The sequence below is a fragment of the Anser anser genome (assembly GCF_964211835.1).
Source record: "Anser anser genome assembly, chromosome: 3".
Classification (NCBI taxonomy): domain Eukaryota; kingdom Metazoa; phylum Chordata; class Aves; order Anseriformes; family Anatidae; genus Anser; species Anser anser.
Genome location: NC_139722.1, coordinates 50,932,028 through 50,946,762, shown reverse-complemented (window position 1 = coordinate 50,946,762; position 14,735 = coordinate 50,932,028). Strand labels below are relative to the sequence as shown.

The 14,735-nt window shown below is 44.7% G+C and overlaps 1 protein-coding gene across 5 annotated transcripts in view; it reads left to right on the top strand.

Moving 5' to 3' along the window:
* FYN (FYN proto-oncogene, Src family tyrosine kinase) overlaps positions 1 to 14,735 on the top strand; it is a 135,413-nt gene that overhangs the window by 107,550 nt on the left and 13,128 nt on the right. For 3 of the 5 annotated variants that reach the window (XM_083831561.1, XM_083831559.1, XM_083831560.1), the window contains 4 exons: positions 1,340 to 1,504; positions 6,173 to 6,352; positions 7,963 to 8,039; positions 8,136 to 8,289. In XM_083831561.1, the coding sequence (XP_083687687.1) occupies positions 1,340 to 1,504; positions 6,173 to 6,352; positions 7,963 to 8,039; positions 8,136 to 8,289 (576 nt within the window). Of the gene's footprint in view, positions 1 to 1,339; positions 1,505 to 1,980; positions 2,137 to 6,172; positions 6,353 to 7,962; positions 8,040 to 8,135; positions 8,290 to 14,735 lie in introns of all 5 variants that reach the window. The other 2 variants (XM_083831562.1, XM_083831563.1) reach the window with 2 other exon arrangements.

The following is a 14,735-nucleotide window of genomic DNA, read 5'->3' as shown; positions in this document are numbered from 1 at the left end:
AGCGCGCTTGGAGTCGGAGCACCATTCACCATTCCCTAACAGCAAGTCTGTCAAGAATAAGTATTGTTCTGGTGCGTGCAGCCCAGGCTTACAGGAGCACCAGCATGCCAAGTTGTTGGGTTGTTGTTGTTGTTTCAATTAAAGAAGACAAGGAGGTCTTGAAAACCTCTAGTTCTTCTCTGCAGCTATCCAAACTATAAGGAAGCTTTCCAGATACTGTCCGTATTTGGAGTAGTCCCTACCCTGATATTCCTATTGCAATTATCTTGGAATAAGATGTGCCAACTGACCAATCTTCCCCTGTTTTGTGGACTTTGCTGTCTTGCTACAGGAAGCCCAACGTTCATGTCAGGGTGTCTCTGGGGACTGACCCACCACCTCATAACAGCTGTGCTGAGGAGGTAGAGTGTGGTGTTGCAGGAACTTTGGTGCTTGCCCACCCTGTGATGCTGAAACACCTTCCCAGAAAGAAATCTTTCTCAGCAGAATAAGGATTGTATTTGAGACTAAAAAACAGTAGCAGTTCCCCACCTTGTCCTGCTCTACTGCCCCTGTTTTAAGATGCAAGCTGCTCTGCAAGCTTTGTATCATAGTCTACTTTGTGCTGCATAGTACATTACACAACATGTATGTAAATATATATATATATAAAAACCATTGTTTTTACTCTGGCTAAAATATTTTGTGACTTTTGTCACAGTTCAGTCTTCTGTGAAGCTTTGCAAGAGATAAGTGTAATGAATCTGCCCCAAATGATGCAGGACTGGCTTCATGTACTAATAAAGGTCTGTTTTAAAAATAGTGCAAGAAAAAGACTGCTAGAGGATACCCAGAAAAATACATTTTCACAGAACAGGGTATAAAAAATACCTTTTCAGAGGTCACATCAAAAAAATTGCAAAAGCTCTGCCTAATTTTCATCACTGTGATTCTCAGAAAAACTGAATCTTCCCTATGTTTCTTTTACTTAGTTCAGGAACAAATCAGCTTGTGAATTACTGACAATTTTTTAAAAGTTATACTGTACTATACTATACCAGTTACTTATGAAGTTATCTTAATGCAGCTTTGTGGGAGAAGGGAAATCCTGAGTCCACAGGAGAAACCATTGATGGTCACCTTCAATTGCAGGCTGTGGAAGCAGAAACTAAAATATTTCCTGTTCTGTCTCAGATGAATATGTTTCAGTGTTCAATTTCTAATCTTCCAGGATGCTTTGTGGTATGCAACTAACAGCTGTTGTGAGTAGCATTGTTTTTATGCTTACTGTTTTTGTTTCATGTCACACTTTTTTTTCTTTCCTCTTCTTTGCTGTTGGCTTCACTTCTGGCTCCATCAGAGAGAGCTGCAGGTCTTTGCTGCCGCTTAGTAGTCCCCTGTCATAAAGGAATGCCAAGGCTTACTGATCTGTCTGTCAAAACCAAAGATGTCTGGGAAATTCCACGAGAATCCCTACAGTTGATCAAGAGACTGGGAAATGGGCAGTTTGGGGAAGTATGGATGGGTATGGAGCAAAATAATTATTCTAAAATAGCTCTCTGTGTGGGGATTGCAAGATGGAAGGTGAAAATGTAGGACATCGTGACCCACAAGAAAAAAAGAGCAAAGCTCGAATTGTTAGGAGAAATACCTTTGGAACCACATCTTTGACCCTGGAATTATTTAATTTAATCTTCAACTTTTACTGTAATTGATGGCAAAAGAAAACTGAAATTTCATGTTTCCTTGGAAGGCTTCAATTATGACAAATTACCACCATTTTAATAATAAATCACAGCTCACATAGCAATCTGTTAATTATACCAGTGAGCCTTTTTCTGCAAGCTAATAAAAAAAGTCTTTACCTTCAGTATCCAAAAATCAGTGTTTGCAAATGAACTTTAATGCAGCACTGAAATACAAGTCACCTTCCATCTTTCTCAATGCATGCATAATTTTGGATTATAAGTGTGTTTTTTTTATTAATTTCCTCTCCTATAGAGAAAGCTGATGGTTTGTGTTTTAACTTAACTGTGATTGCTACGAATAATACCCCACAAACTGTTGGATTGGCTAAAGATGCATGGGAAGTTGCACGTGATTCATTATTTCTGGAACAGAAGCTTGGTCAGGGCTGTTTCGCTGAAGTGTGGCGTGGTAAGGCAGAGAATATATTTTGCTTTGGATGGATCTTTTAAGGCCCTCTTGGCTGAAATGAGCATTTCAAGTAGAGATCTTAAAGCTAAAAGATCAGAATAATACAAAATGTTAGTCTATGTCACCTCAAACAGACATACATACAGTAATCCCCATGGAAACTTAGTTTCATTTACACACACTGATACGAGAGTTTAGGGCTTTCAACTTCATTAATTGCATTGAGTTTATTTGAGTGACTACACAGTTGTCAGATTTTAAAATAGAAATGATGCTAAACTTTTAAAGCAGAATGGCTAACCAGAAATTAACCTGTTAAACAGACATTTTTCTTTCCTCATTTGCTTTAGCACTGGTGGGGTCAGATCCTGAAAATGCTTCCATCCCCTCCCCCAGACTTAAAACAAAGTATCAGCAAGCTAATATTGTCAAGCTAGCTTTCCCATGCATCCACTTCATTAATTCTGTTTTGAAATTTGTATCTGCAGCAGAATCCTGTAACTCAATATGGAGACCAGGGACAATAGAGTCAAGACTTGCCCAGCCCAGCTGAACCCACACTTTGAAGTCCAGAAATACTGACATTTTCCAAATCCACTGACATTGTTTTCTGCCCACTTGCTAGCTTTACTTACTACTCCCTTTCTATGGGCCTCATTCTTTTAATGACTACAGAACAATAGCAATTAAAAATATATATAAATCTTAGAATAGCCATAGCATTGAAACACAATGTAGTGGCCATTTAATAAGAGGTGGGCTCAATTTTGGTGCCAAACTGCATTCTGTGTAGCCTCTTTAAAATGTCTGATTCAAATAAAGAATCACCATATGTTGTTTCTTTACTTCATAGTCATTTGGTGGAGTGCTTTGGTCGTTCTTTTTGTTGCAGCAACACAAAGAATGTAAAACCAAAATAACCAGTGGGTTCTCCTGGGCTCTTGCAGCTGTTTTCCGTTGAAAGACTACAGCAAGGAGCATGGCAGCAAGTCTCTGAAATTTGTAGAATGTGTTTGAGCTATTACCAAAAAAAAGAAAGATAAAAACAAACTGCGTTTTATATTAGCATCCCTATATAACTGCAGTTTCACCTTCTTGTTTTCCATCTTGAATGCACGTGAGAGTTTCAAGTTGATGTTAATAGTTAGTGGTCAGCTTTTTGTGCCATGGATCTTAAACTGTTACAATAAGCTAAAGTAGCAAATGCAATTTAAAAAAAAAATCAGCTATGGGAAATAAAGTGCCAGGTGGCAGTACCAAATACCTGTCAGAAGTGGAGAAAATATTATTACAATTGTGACATTATTTTTCCTAATGTAAAGTAAAAATGTTAATAGCCCTGAAGCGTTACCAAATTGGAATAGATTAACACAGTAAAAAAAGAATAAAAAAGACATTAAGTAGTAACTAACTACCTGCAGGAGGAGTTCAGAAGGAGGGCTCCACTAATGAAAGTTATTTAATTATCCATGAGGTATAAAAATACCAAAACACAACAAGAAAATTTAACAATTCGGTTGAAATCTGGATGAGAGAATAAGTTAACCTTTTTGTCTGATTTTCTTTTTTTAACCACAGGAAAAATCCTAGTTTATTAATGTCAGTGACAAAAACCCTGGTGTCCGTGAGGCTCGGGTTCTGCCCCAGTTTGTATAACTGGTGGTGCTTCTGCGAGTGACTGGGACCAAAGCGCTCTGCGGGTCCGTGTCTCAGTGGCTCTATATGGGACACGCTCCCTTTCACCCATCCCAAGAGGTTTTGGCCACTCTGCTTGAAATTAGAAGGGCATCCATTAGAAGCTGCATCCTTCCCAGCTTGCACGTTAGTGCCACTGAAGTGGAGCCCTGCTTCAGCTGTGCGTTGGAGGACTGGGTGAAACCAAGAGCTCAGGAGCCTGCCGTAGGTGCTCGGGACATTACTGCAGCACCAGCAGTGGTCACAGCACCTGGCACTGAGCTGGCAGAAGAAAACCAAGGCGCAGCGGAAACCAAACTCACACTGCACACTTCTGGCTAATATACATCTCAAGCCCTCCTCAAACAGCCTGTAGCTGCATGAGCAGTCCTGGAAGCAACAGGCAGCATTCGCAGTGGCTCCCCCACCGCTTCTCCCCTGCCCCGGACGAGGCGAGATGGCAACTGGGAACTGACTGCTCACACAAAAAGCGACCCACTTCATTTATGCCCTGGCAGGCTGCAAAAGCTCACAGTGAAGTTATTTTGGCTTAGCCAGTTCCTGCACAGTGGCTGAGCCACGGTAACTGATTGTCAATGTGCTTCTCACAAATACATACTAGGCGTTACCCTTTTTGTTGACACCTTAATTTATAGAAGCTAGATTTGAGCCTCAATCTTCAACGTACTTTGTAGGTCTTCTGCTATTTTCATGCTCATGTGCAGCAGCGTAGATTTTTCCCGATACAATTTACATCTGAAGTCACACAGTATTGCTCTCCCACCTTGTTAAAACGCAGCTCCCTGTCAACAGATCACACACTGTATGGGATCTTTGGGATCTCAATCAGAAGAATGGCACGTCTGCACTCTACAATCAATGAGTGCTCTACAGAGAGACGATGGGGAGAGCGTGGACTGCTTGTAGCTGCATAAAAAATATTTTTTTAGTTATTTTAAAAGTAACTTTAAAAAAAAAAAAAAAGCATTTACCATTGCTTCCATTGCATTTGGCTCCTCTTTACTGTAGGACCATAGCAGTGAATTTATCGGTAAAGACAGTCAAGAATTTTTCTGAACACCCGTAGTTCTGTGTGTGTCTGACAACTCCACAACGCTGTATGAAAACACACAGCTGAGATGTTTTCGTCTGGACTTCTGCCAGCTCACAGAGCAAGCTGCTGGGGATCCTGCGCTTCCAGGGCTGGTGGCTTCAGCCCTCGCTGCAGGCTGCTGGTAGCTCAGGGCTCCCACTCAGCTCCACGGCAGCCCAGCCTCTGAAGCAGGGTTCTGGGAAACCTGCCCCGGGGACAACCAGAAGGCACTAGGGAAGTGATATTTCTGCCCGCTTTCATTTTCTGCGCTTTCCCTTCCCCTGCGCCCCAGAGAAGCCTGTTAACGTAGGTAGCTGTTTATTTTTTCCTTTCCGGTCCTCCCTGTCCTCCTTGCAAATTCCCAAGTGCCACCCCACCTCTTGTGGGAAGCCCTGAGTCAGCCTTCCCCGGCTCTCCCCAGGTCCTCGTGCAGGCTTTTGGGGTCCAGAGCCAGGTGCCTGCCTTTCCTTTCCCTGCACCCCAGCACCCCAGGGCCCTTTTGGCTCTCCCCATCCTGGGGCCGGTGCAGGCACAAGGATGCCCCAGCCCCTCAGGAGCAGCTCTGGCACATCCTCAGCCCCTCTGCCCCACTGTGAGGGTTGGTAGATCGTGACGGTGGACCATGTCAGTCCTAACCACAAGCAGAGAACAAGGTGAGGTGGGCAGGAACCTCCTCATTTTCAGCCAGCAGCTGCCGGGCTTCCAGGGGCGAGGAGGGGAAGGGAAAAGACACATTTCATTCTGGAGACAGGCCCATGTTTGTGAAATGAAATCGATTCCGAATTTGTTCCTTGGGAATTTTTCTTATATATTTTTTTCCTCTGACTCAGAAGAAAAACAAAATGTCAAAATGTCTTGCAAATGGAAAGTTCTGGGTTTAACCAGTTCTGTTATCCAAAATCTGTGACTGGAGCTGTGTTGTTGTCTGGAGTCATTACTTATTAGCAGGGAAATACATAAAGATGGATTTCAGCAGTCCTGTATTTTTTACTCAGAGGAGGTTTCCGTGGACATCACTGGAAGCGTTGTCTGAGTAAGACAAGAGAGATCACACCCCAGTGCCAATGGGAGTATTATTTTTTTGGTATAATAGAAAAAGACTAAAACATGAGGGAGGCGTGGGAGGAATGTAAATGAAAAGGCAAAATGTGAAACCACTCTTAAAAAAACAGTATTGTGTCCTTGCTAGTTTACTCCTCCGTTTTATGTATCAGTCAGAAAAAGGAGCAGAAAATGTTTAATCTAACAACTAAATGTCTGTGCTTGTAGGTACGTGGAATGGAAATACTAAAGTGGCTATCAAGACTCTGAAGCCTGGCACTATGTCTCCAGAGTCATTCCTGGAGGAAGCCCAAATCATGAAGAAGCTAAAACATGACAAACTGGTCCAGCTTTACGCCGTGGTATCTGAAGAACCTATCTACATTGTCACAGAGTACATGAGCAAAGGTGAAGCCAGAGCTGCTGCCCTTGATAACAGTATTTTTTCTTTGTCGAAGCTCAGAGGAAGTCTCTGAGTCTCATACAGAGTCATCCAACTCTTAATGGGGCCCAAAAACTAAAATCCCCTAGATGTACAAGCAAGAAACACATAAAGAAGTTTGCGTGAGGTGGAGAAGTGAGAAGCCAGTGCATCTTAAGTGTTTCCAACTGCATCATTTTAATATATGATTTGCACATATGATTCTTTCCTCTTGTCTTTTCCCTATTCTTTCCCCTTCCCTTTCTCCTTCTCCCTTCTCTTTTTCTTTAAGCTACCTAACTGGTAACAATGTAGTAAAATGAGAAAAGAAAAACTTTTAGCTCCATCAGATCTCCAGCAGGGGTGCTGAGAGTAGAGCAAAAAAATCTGCCTGTTTTGGAAAAGCAAAGGAACCAAATAGGAAACATAAGTTCTCACAGGGAAGTTTCATTGTACATTGGAGGATACACTCTGAATTTTTCAGTACATTTTTTCAGCCTATTTGGAGTTGATTTTTATTTTCCTGGCAGGTGCCTGCCCACCTCCCTGCTCAGAGGCATCCAAGCACTGACTAACTCACACTTTAATCATATGTCTTAGTGACAAGCATGTGCTTTTTCCCATTAAAAGAAAAAAATAAAAAAAGAAAAAGAAAGAAAGAGAAGAACAACTTCTCAAAAGCCTTTTGAAATGTGTGGTTTATTTTGGCTTAGTTTACTATTTTTTACTGTACCATTTTACGTCTTTGTTTCTGAGGTTGAGGCTGAGGATTTATCAAGGGAGAAATGCCTAATCATCTGTCTTTTCCCCTTATTTATTAAACCAATTCACTGACCTTATTTAAAGGAGACTGCTACACTTCTCTGTTTAAATAAAAGATTGGGAAGGGAGCTGTAGCATTCTATGCTATTTTTAAAAGCTACAGGGGACTTCCTTGCTTTTCGTTACAAAACGGAGTTGTGTGCGTATTGCTTTTGCTAAAAGCACTTCCATTTGATCTCTGCTTGGTCTTCTCTAGTTTTGCACAGTGGTCATCTAAAATTAATGGTTCATGCTACAGCTAGTTTTTTGTTAACTACAGAAGGAAGGCTACCAATAGTGTGTTACCAGTTTCCTAAAGAAAATTAGCCTTTGTTAGTGCTAGCCCATTTGGACTTACCAGGCTCCAGGCTGACCTTTCTTTTGGAGCAGGTTGAGCTGGGATCTGACTTTTTCCATAGCTTGTGTGGCTTGGAACCAAGCTGATACTTTTCAGCGAGCTGAGGCCTTTTGAGAGCAGCAGGTATACAGTTTCAAAGAGCATTGGAAAAGTTAAGAAAGATCAGCTTTCTTAGTAATGGTCAGGAAAATTAAAAACAACTTTCTTTTTCCTGCAACTTTCTTGGGACTAGTGACATACTCTTCTGCAAGCCGACCTTAATGCAGAGTGAAACAAGTATAGTAGGAAAAAAAAACTCTTGTGTTTGTTGTTGTTTTGAAATTGTCTCCTTGAACTCAAAGTATTGTTGTCTTTAATATTACATATATTGTTGCATCTCCAACCTGATAGCCATTGTTTCCGTAACATTTCTGTATTGTGTCTACTTTGCATTTACAGGGAGTTTGCTAGATTTCTTAAAAGATGGCGAAGGAAGAGCCTTGAAGTTACCGAATTTAGTGGACATGGCAGCCCAGGTCTGTTTTCAGAGTATTGAGCATTTAGGTGCGCGTGTTGTGTAGCCCACTGATGTCCGAGTTCCTTTTAAAATGCACCCATTGTGTTTCATGCAGGTGGCTGCTGGCATGGCGTACATCGAAAGAATGAATTATATACACAGAGATCTGCGATCTGCAAACATTTTGGTGGGAAATGGCCTAATATGCAAGATTGCTGACTTTGGATTAGCAAGGCTGATTGAAGACAATGAGTATACAGCAAGACAAGGTACATACAGCAGCAAGAGTAGCACTGAGCATCATTTTTGTGACAGGGAAAGGAAGAGTAGAACATCATTTAAAAAAAGAATCTCTCTCCTGTGCTTTGGAGTTGCCTTCAGTAAATCTGGAACTCCTAGCCCAGAACTCCACTGCTGAATGCATCCCCTACAGGGGAGGTCTGATTAGTTGTTTTTGTTTCATTTTGGTCGGGTTTTAAATGAAAGATGATGAATGGGAGCAGGGGTGGGTGAAGTGACAGTAAAGATGAGATCCTCATGGTGCTGTAACAAAGAAGATACTTTACTTCGCACAGGAGAAAGCCTGACTGGGGACAGAAAAGCCTGTCAGCCAGTTCTTTAATAGGGTGCCTTCTAGTATTTACTAACCACTACCAACATTGCTATGTTATTCTTGATTTCTGTGTTTCAAACTGGTCAAAGAAATCTGTTTGAGAATAACGTCTTTATGCAATAGAGCTGTCTCTCTGAGAACTGTTAACTTTGAGAATTTAAAGTTACTTTAATAGGAAAGCCGTTTTCCAGTGCCACACAAAATGCTGGGCACCGCCGACCACTGATATGCTGTAAAAACAAATCAAAGAGTACCATAGCTTTTTGAAAAAGCATGCGTGTGTGTGTGTGTGTGTGTTCAGGCTGAGGCATGACACAGGCCCTTTGTAGTTAGTTGTTCTTTACAAGTCATGCTTAGTTGTCAGATGTTGGTCCAAGTCTGCAGAGCTACGGTTTTGTTCTCCTTCTGCTGGCAGTACGCTGGTAGTGCTTGCTCAATATGTGTCGGTAAATACCGCTCCGTCCCTTTTCAGTTCCAAAGCCAGCGAGTGTCTTACTAAACCACGTTGTATGTCATCAGAAGGTGAGGGTCGGCTGAGTACTTCATAACCCGTGTTTACCCCTTCCTATTGAGAGTTTTTTCTCTTCACCAGAAGTCCCTCTTTTAGCACAAGTTTCGCCATTAACTCTTAGGAAAGGGCTAATCTCTTTCTCTAACTTTCAAGTGCTGACAGAACGAGCCAGAGAGTTTCCAGAAAACCTTCTTGCCTGGGAGCAGAAGCTCTCCCACTGATCACACCCCTCTTAATTGCTGCCAGCAGTACCTAGTCACGGGGACGGGGAGCACAGGCTGCATCCACGCTAACAGTCGCCAACTTCACATTCAGGAGGCGAGCCCTGATTATTTCGTGGGGGCCCTTAAGGAACCTGTGGTAGGTACTAATGCAGAGCTAACCGCTATTCTGTGGAGCCTGAGGGTGAGAATTGCTCCTTGCTAGCAAAATAGCCTCGTGTCATTCTCTCTAGGTTAACAACAGTGTCTGCAAGCTCTGCTCAGCAGAAAGCTGCCTTCTGGCCCTTCCCCTGTGCAAAACAAGAAGAGTTTGTCTTGAAAAAGGCAGCCAGATCCAGTCTGTAAAATGGCTTTGAAATCATTTTCTATATTATCTTCATTTTTGTCTGTTTTACTGCCATGTCTTTTTTCCCCTTTGGAAATGTCCTAGTGTATAGTTTGACAGGACTAATTATTTGTTTGAATAGACAAGTATGTAACCTACTTCTGGCCAAATCTCTTCAAGCTCATGATCCTTAGGAAATCCTCTGATGACCCGGTTGCTTCCTGGTTTAAATATCTTAGAATAGTTGTGCCCTCTTGACGTGTTAAAAATCCATAAAAACCTGACTGACTGATGTTGAGGAAAAGCTCAGATTTTATAAAACAATAAAAGTTATTGGGTTTGGGGTGGGAAAGCTTTGAACTGCAGAAAGTGAAATGGCAGGACTGACAGGGGGAGGGCGCATGGTCATAGGTATGTCCTGCTCATGGAAATCACTTGTATTGTGGAAAAAGTGGCTGGGAAAGGGGGAATGGCTTGGCCTTTAGCCTGTACCACTGATGCTCGGGACACCAAGCCAGGTAGGCAGCCAGGGTTGAGCCTAGGAAGTCCAATTTATTGAGGAAGAAAGACTTCTAATACGCTACTGGAACTTTTCTCCAAGTGCGATTCAGTCCTGTTTTGTTTTGTTCAGCTTCGGTGGCGACCGCAGTATCAGAAGGAAATGGTCGCCTGTGCTCGTTTCCCATGACCTATTACTTCGGCCTCCGAGGGGATGCATCTGGGGGCCGCAGTGTTTATCCAGCCAGCTTCTGCCGCGGTGGGAGTTTTGACACGGGAGGAGAGCCCGGCTGAGGGAAGGAGGTGGGGAGCGCTGCAGACCGGCAGCTCCTGTGGGAGAGAGGAAATGTTTTGCCTCCTGAAATCTGCAGATTAAAGCCTTTGGCCACTCTCTCCTCAGCAGTTTTGCTTCTCAGGGCTTAAGTGTGTTCATAGGGAGCTTCTTGTCAGCCTGAGGAAGAGGTGGTTTTCTCCAGCCTCGCTTGATCTCCTGCTCCCTTCCCCCACTGTCACTTTTGTCTCCGATTAAATATTTTGAAAGGAAACAGATGGGGATGCTTTGAGCCCCGGCGGGTTAGAGTGCGGGATTCCTGAACCTGTGTGGGTATTACTCAGCCTGGTGGTAACGTTTTACCGACCGGCTTATTTTCTTTTTGGTTTGAACAAAGGAGGCCCGGCCGCTCCTGATTTATGAGAGGTAAATAAAAAGCGGTTCGTTGTCTGCGCTGCCGTTTCTCAGCAATCGTCAGGAAGGAAAGAGATGGTCACACCGCTGATGATTTAAAGTGTGTGACTAGCAGCCGTACACCGCCATTAAATAATACCCCCCCAAAAAAAAAAGTTCTTGGCTCGTAATGAACATTTGGCTCCTCTTGCTCTGAGAGGAAGTGAGTAATCAAAGGGGAAAAACATGCCTATTAAAGTGACGCCCATTTGAAAGGCTGCAGTGGAGAACTGTGTTGCTGCAGCCTGCACCGTCACGGCTTGCTTCTTCTGGCAGTCGCTGTTGCAACATCTTTTCCCCCCGCACAGTGTCGGGCGTATTCAGTCTTGTTTCCTTCCATCCGTGATTTTGCCTATGTTAGCCTCGCAAGGCGAGCCTCGAGACTCCTGGTGTTCTGCAGGACAGAGAGAAACTTCCTATCACCTCCGGCACAGGGTTTCCCAGCTCTGCTACCCTCACACTAATCTGGTTCACAGCTCCGCGGAGTTTTGGCCAAGCACATGGCATTTTTGTGGAGAGTGCCGAGTGCTCCACAGAGCTGCTGGGAAAGAACTGTTACTATTCTAAGCAGTAGCAGCTGATACAAATTTATATTCGCCATAATTAAAAAAAAAAAAAAAAGCAGAATTATTTTCCAGGCCATGATTCTACTGCATTCACTGGCAGGGCCTGCAGTAGCACTGCTCCGAGCACACATGAAACAATAAGGATCTTGTGCCTACCGGGCAACTCAGAGCTATTCTGGGAGCTCTCCTACATGTTTGTAAACTCTCAGATCACTTTTGCCTCCGTAGTGCTTAGAAATACCTCCTTCCTGCCCGGCTTAGAAACAAGTGATGCTTCTTATTTTTGTTTCCTCGAAAAGAGCGGGGATTCTTTTCCCCAGCCCTTGTGTGGAGGCTCGGCTCCCAGCTCAGCAGCTCCTCAGAGCACTCGTGCCGGCCACCAGCAGTACCACCGGCTACAGCATCCGTGGCTTTGCCCTCGCTCTGTGCCCAGCGCGGAGCAGGCAGGACGGATGGCTCCTGCTTCTCAGCAGCAACCCCCGGGGTCCCAGAGGGATGGCAGAGGTGCCGTCTGCTCCGCAGCGAGGAGCGGGACCGGGTCAGCAGGAAGCTGAAGGAGACAAAGACACAAGGCAAAGGCCAGGGCTGCGTTTGGGCCTGCGGTTGTGCGCCTTGTTCCCTGCTTCCTGGGGAGGGATCAGCCTCCGTAGCCGGCCTCTGGCTCCTGACGTTTTGCCAGGCTTGTGAATTTCACGTTATTTCTCACAGCACAAAAAATGTAATTGCGCAGTCCCTCCCACACAGCACTTACCATCGCCTACCGAGGCTGACTCGTTTCCTGTTACATGCTTGCTTCAGCATTTCATTTCTACCTTTAGCGGCTTTCCCTTTTCACCCTCGGGAGCAATGCGGTGCTGAGCTGTGCCCTCCAGCTCTCACCCAGCGGTTCCCATGTTCCCGGCTCCTGGCACTGAGGGTGCTGGGCTTGGTTTTAAGGTACAAGAGGCAGCAGCTTCGTAGCATTTCTGGAAACACGGCCGTTATCAAGCCGGCAGTGGCTCTGGGGCATTAATCACAGAGGTTTCTGCTGTGTCGAGATTGAGATCTGACAGACAAAGCTCCGAGAGATTTTCGCTGGCCTCAGAAGAAACCGTGCGGAGAGCTGTGTGTCGAGGGCACTCGGCTATCCCAGCCCCCTCTGCTCCTCCTCCTCCTCCTCACGCAGCCTGGCTGGGGTGGAGGAAGACTCAAAGCAGGGGCAGGGGCTGTTTTTCCCAGGGGAGCCCCCCTGGGTGGGAGGTGACCTCCCGGGTGCGAACACCGGGGCAGAGCAGGGCCCGGGCTCACAGAAATCCTCAGAGGCAGGAGGCAGGGCCACAACTCTGACCCAACATTGTACCAGGAGCTTTGGCTCGCCGCACAGTGCAGAAGCCCAAGAAAGGCTTTGCCTGTGCTGAAATGTTGCAAAAAAGGGATAGAGATAAAAGCCACAGATGAAGACCTCGCTTTCGGGCAAAGACAGGCTATCCTGATCTAGGAATGCAGCGTGAGATCGGTTTGTACAGACAGAATTACTGACTTGCTAGTTTGTAATAAAGCATGTTCCAGAAAAACAAAATAAAATAAAAAAGAGACGAATCCCCCCCAGCGATGCGTTCTGCCTTGACAGAAGCAGATAGATAGGCTGCCTTGTCAGCTGGGGTAATTTGGCTTATCAGATTTATTAAGATGCTTGTCAGTACTACACATTTTATCTGATGATCTGATGCAGTAATTTGTGTGCAGCACGGAGTCAGCTTGTTTAATAAGCTGCCGAGGCCTGGGCAGGGGGCTGCTCTTTCTAACCACCGTGCTGTGTGTGTGCAGAGGCCGCGTGTGAGCCAGGAGCTCTGCTGAGCAAGGGGAGCAGCGTCCGGCCTGCACGAGTGTCTCCAGCAGCAGTGGGGAGGCTTCGGAGTGGTGCTCAGCGCCTTTTGGGGTTCTCTGGCCCTGCTGTGCCAGTTTGCCAACTCTCTCGGACCATCTCGCCTCCAGCATGCCTTGCAGGGCCAGAAAACCACGAGGCAGGGCTCTGCTAGCAGCCTCTCTGCCAACCTTTTCTTCCCCTCCTCTCCATCTATCCCTTCAAACTAGAGTTCAGGAAACACTGCGAAGAATGCAGAACGTGATTTTTGTGTAAGTTGTTTTTGACAGAGTGTCACCTGCAGCAGGGGCAGTATGGCAATGTGGTGATGTCCTGTAATCAGAAAACCCACAGCACAGACTGTTAGTCTTCTCCAGCAGTGCTCCTCACGTTCTGGTGGGATTTATACTGCTCTAGCTCCTGGAAGAAGGATGCACTGGAGTTGTCCCCCCTTCTCACCTAGTTACCTTGCTTCCCATCTTCCCATGGTCCCTCAACACACCACGTATTCACCTCCTCATGCCCCACCAGCAGCAAATGTGGAAGGTAAAAATGCTGGGGGAGTTGACCCCAAAGGAGTCTGAAGAGATTTCTGTCCTCCAAAGATGACTTGTAGGCCAGTCACCGCCTTTCTATCTGACTGTCAGGAACAGAATCATTGAATGGCTTGAGGTCAGAAGGGACCTCTGAAGGTCCCTCATTTGGACCTCATTTGGTCCAAACGGGAAGCACAAGTGCCCATCTTCCCAGATAAAGACAACTGATCAAAAATAAATAAATAAATAAATAAATAAATAGATGTTGAATATAATGTGTGCAACAAATGAACAAGCAAACCCTCAGGCCTGGCCATCTCACACACCACCAGACACTAGGCTGCTGCAGAGACCTCAGACATCCCAGCCATGATGGATTTTAAAAGAAGATGAAGTTCTGCAAATTTTGAGTCTTGTAAACCAAGATTGGTCCCATGAAGAAGTGTAAGCTGGGGAGACTGAGGCCAAAGCTGAGCACCTGAATTATAGCTCCTGCCTGCAGGCTAACTAATGGAAATGCAGAAGAGGCAGGCTGTTTTGAAAGTGAATAGACATCCACAAATCCTTCAGCACCGTTGCAAATCTAACCACTTATGTGTTGATGCGTAACTAGCCTTAAGTTCCTAACTTCAGGCATTAGGGATTTGAAGCTCTGTCTTATGTCTTTTAATATAGCAGTACTTACTTGAGCATCTGCAATTTTTACTAGAAAAAAAAAAAGTATTTGTTTCTGAGTAATATTCTCTCCTAGGATCAATTACAAGTAGGGTAGGAAAAAATTTAGCACACCTCATGTTTTACTAAGTAAGGGGATGAGAATTGCCTTGTCTGCTTTGTACTCTTGGTCCAACTCAGATTGCAGCATATAGCAGAAGATG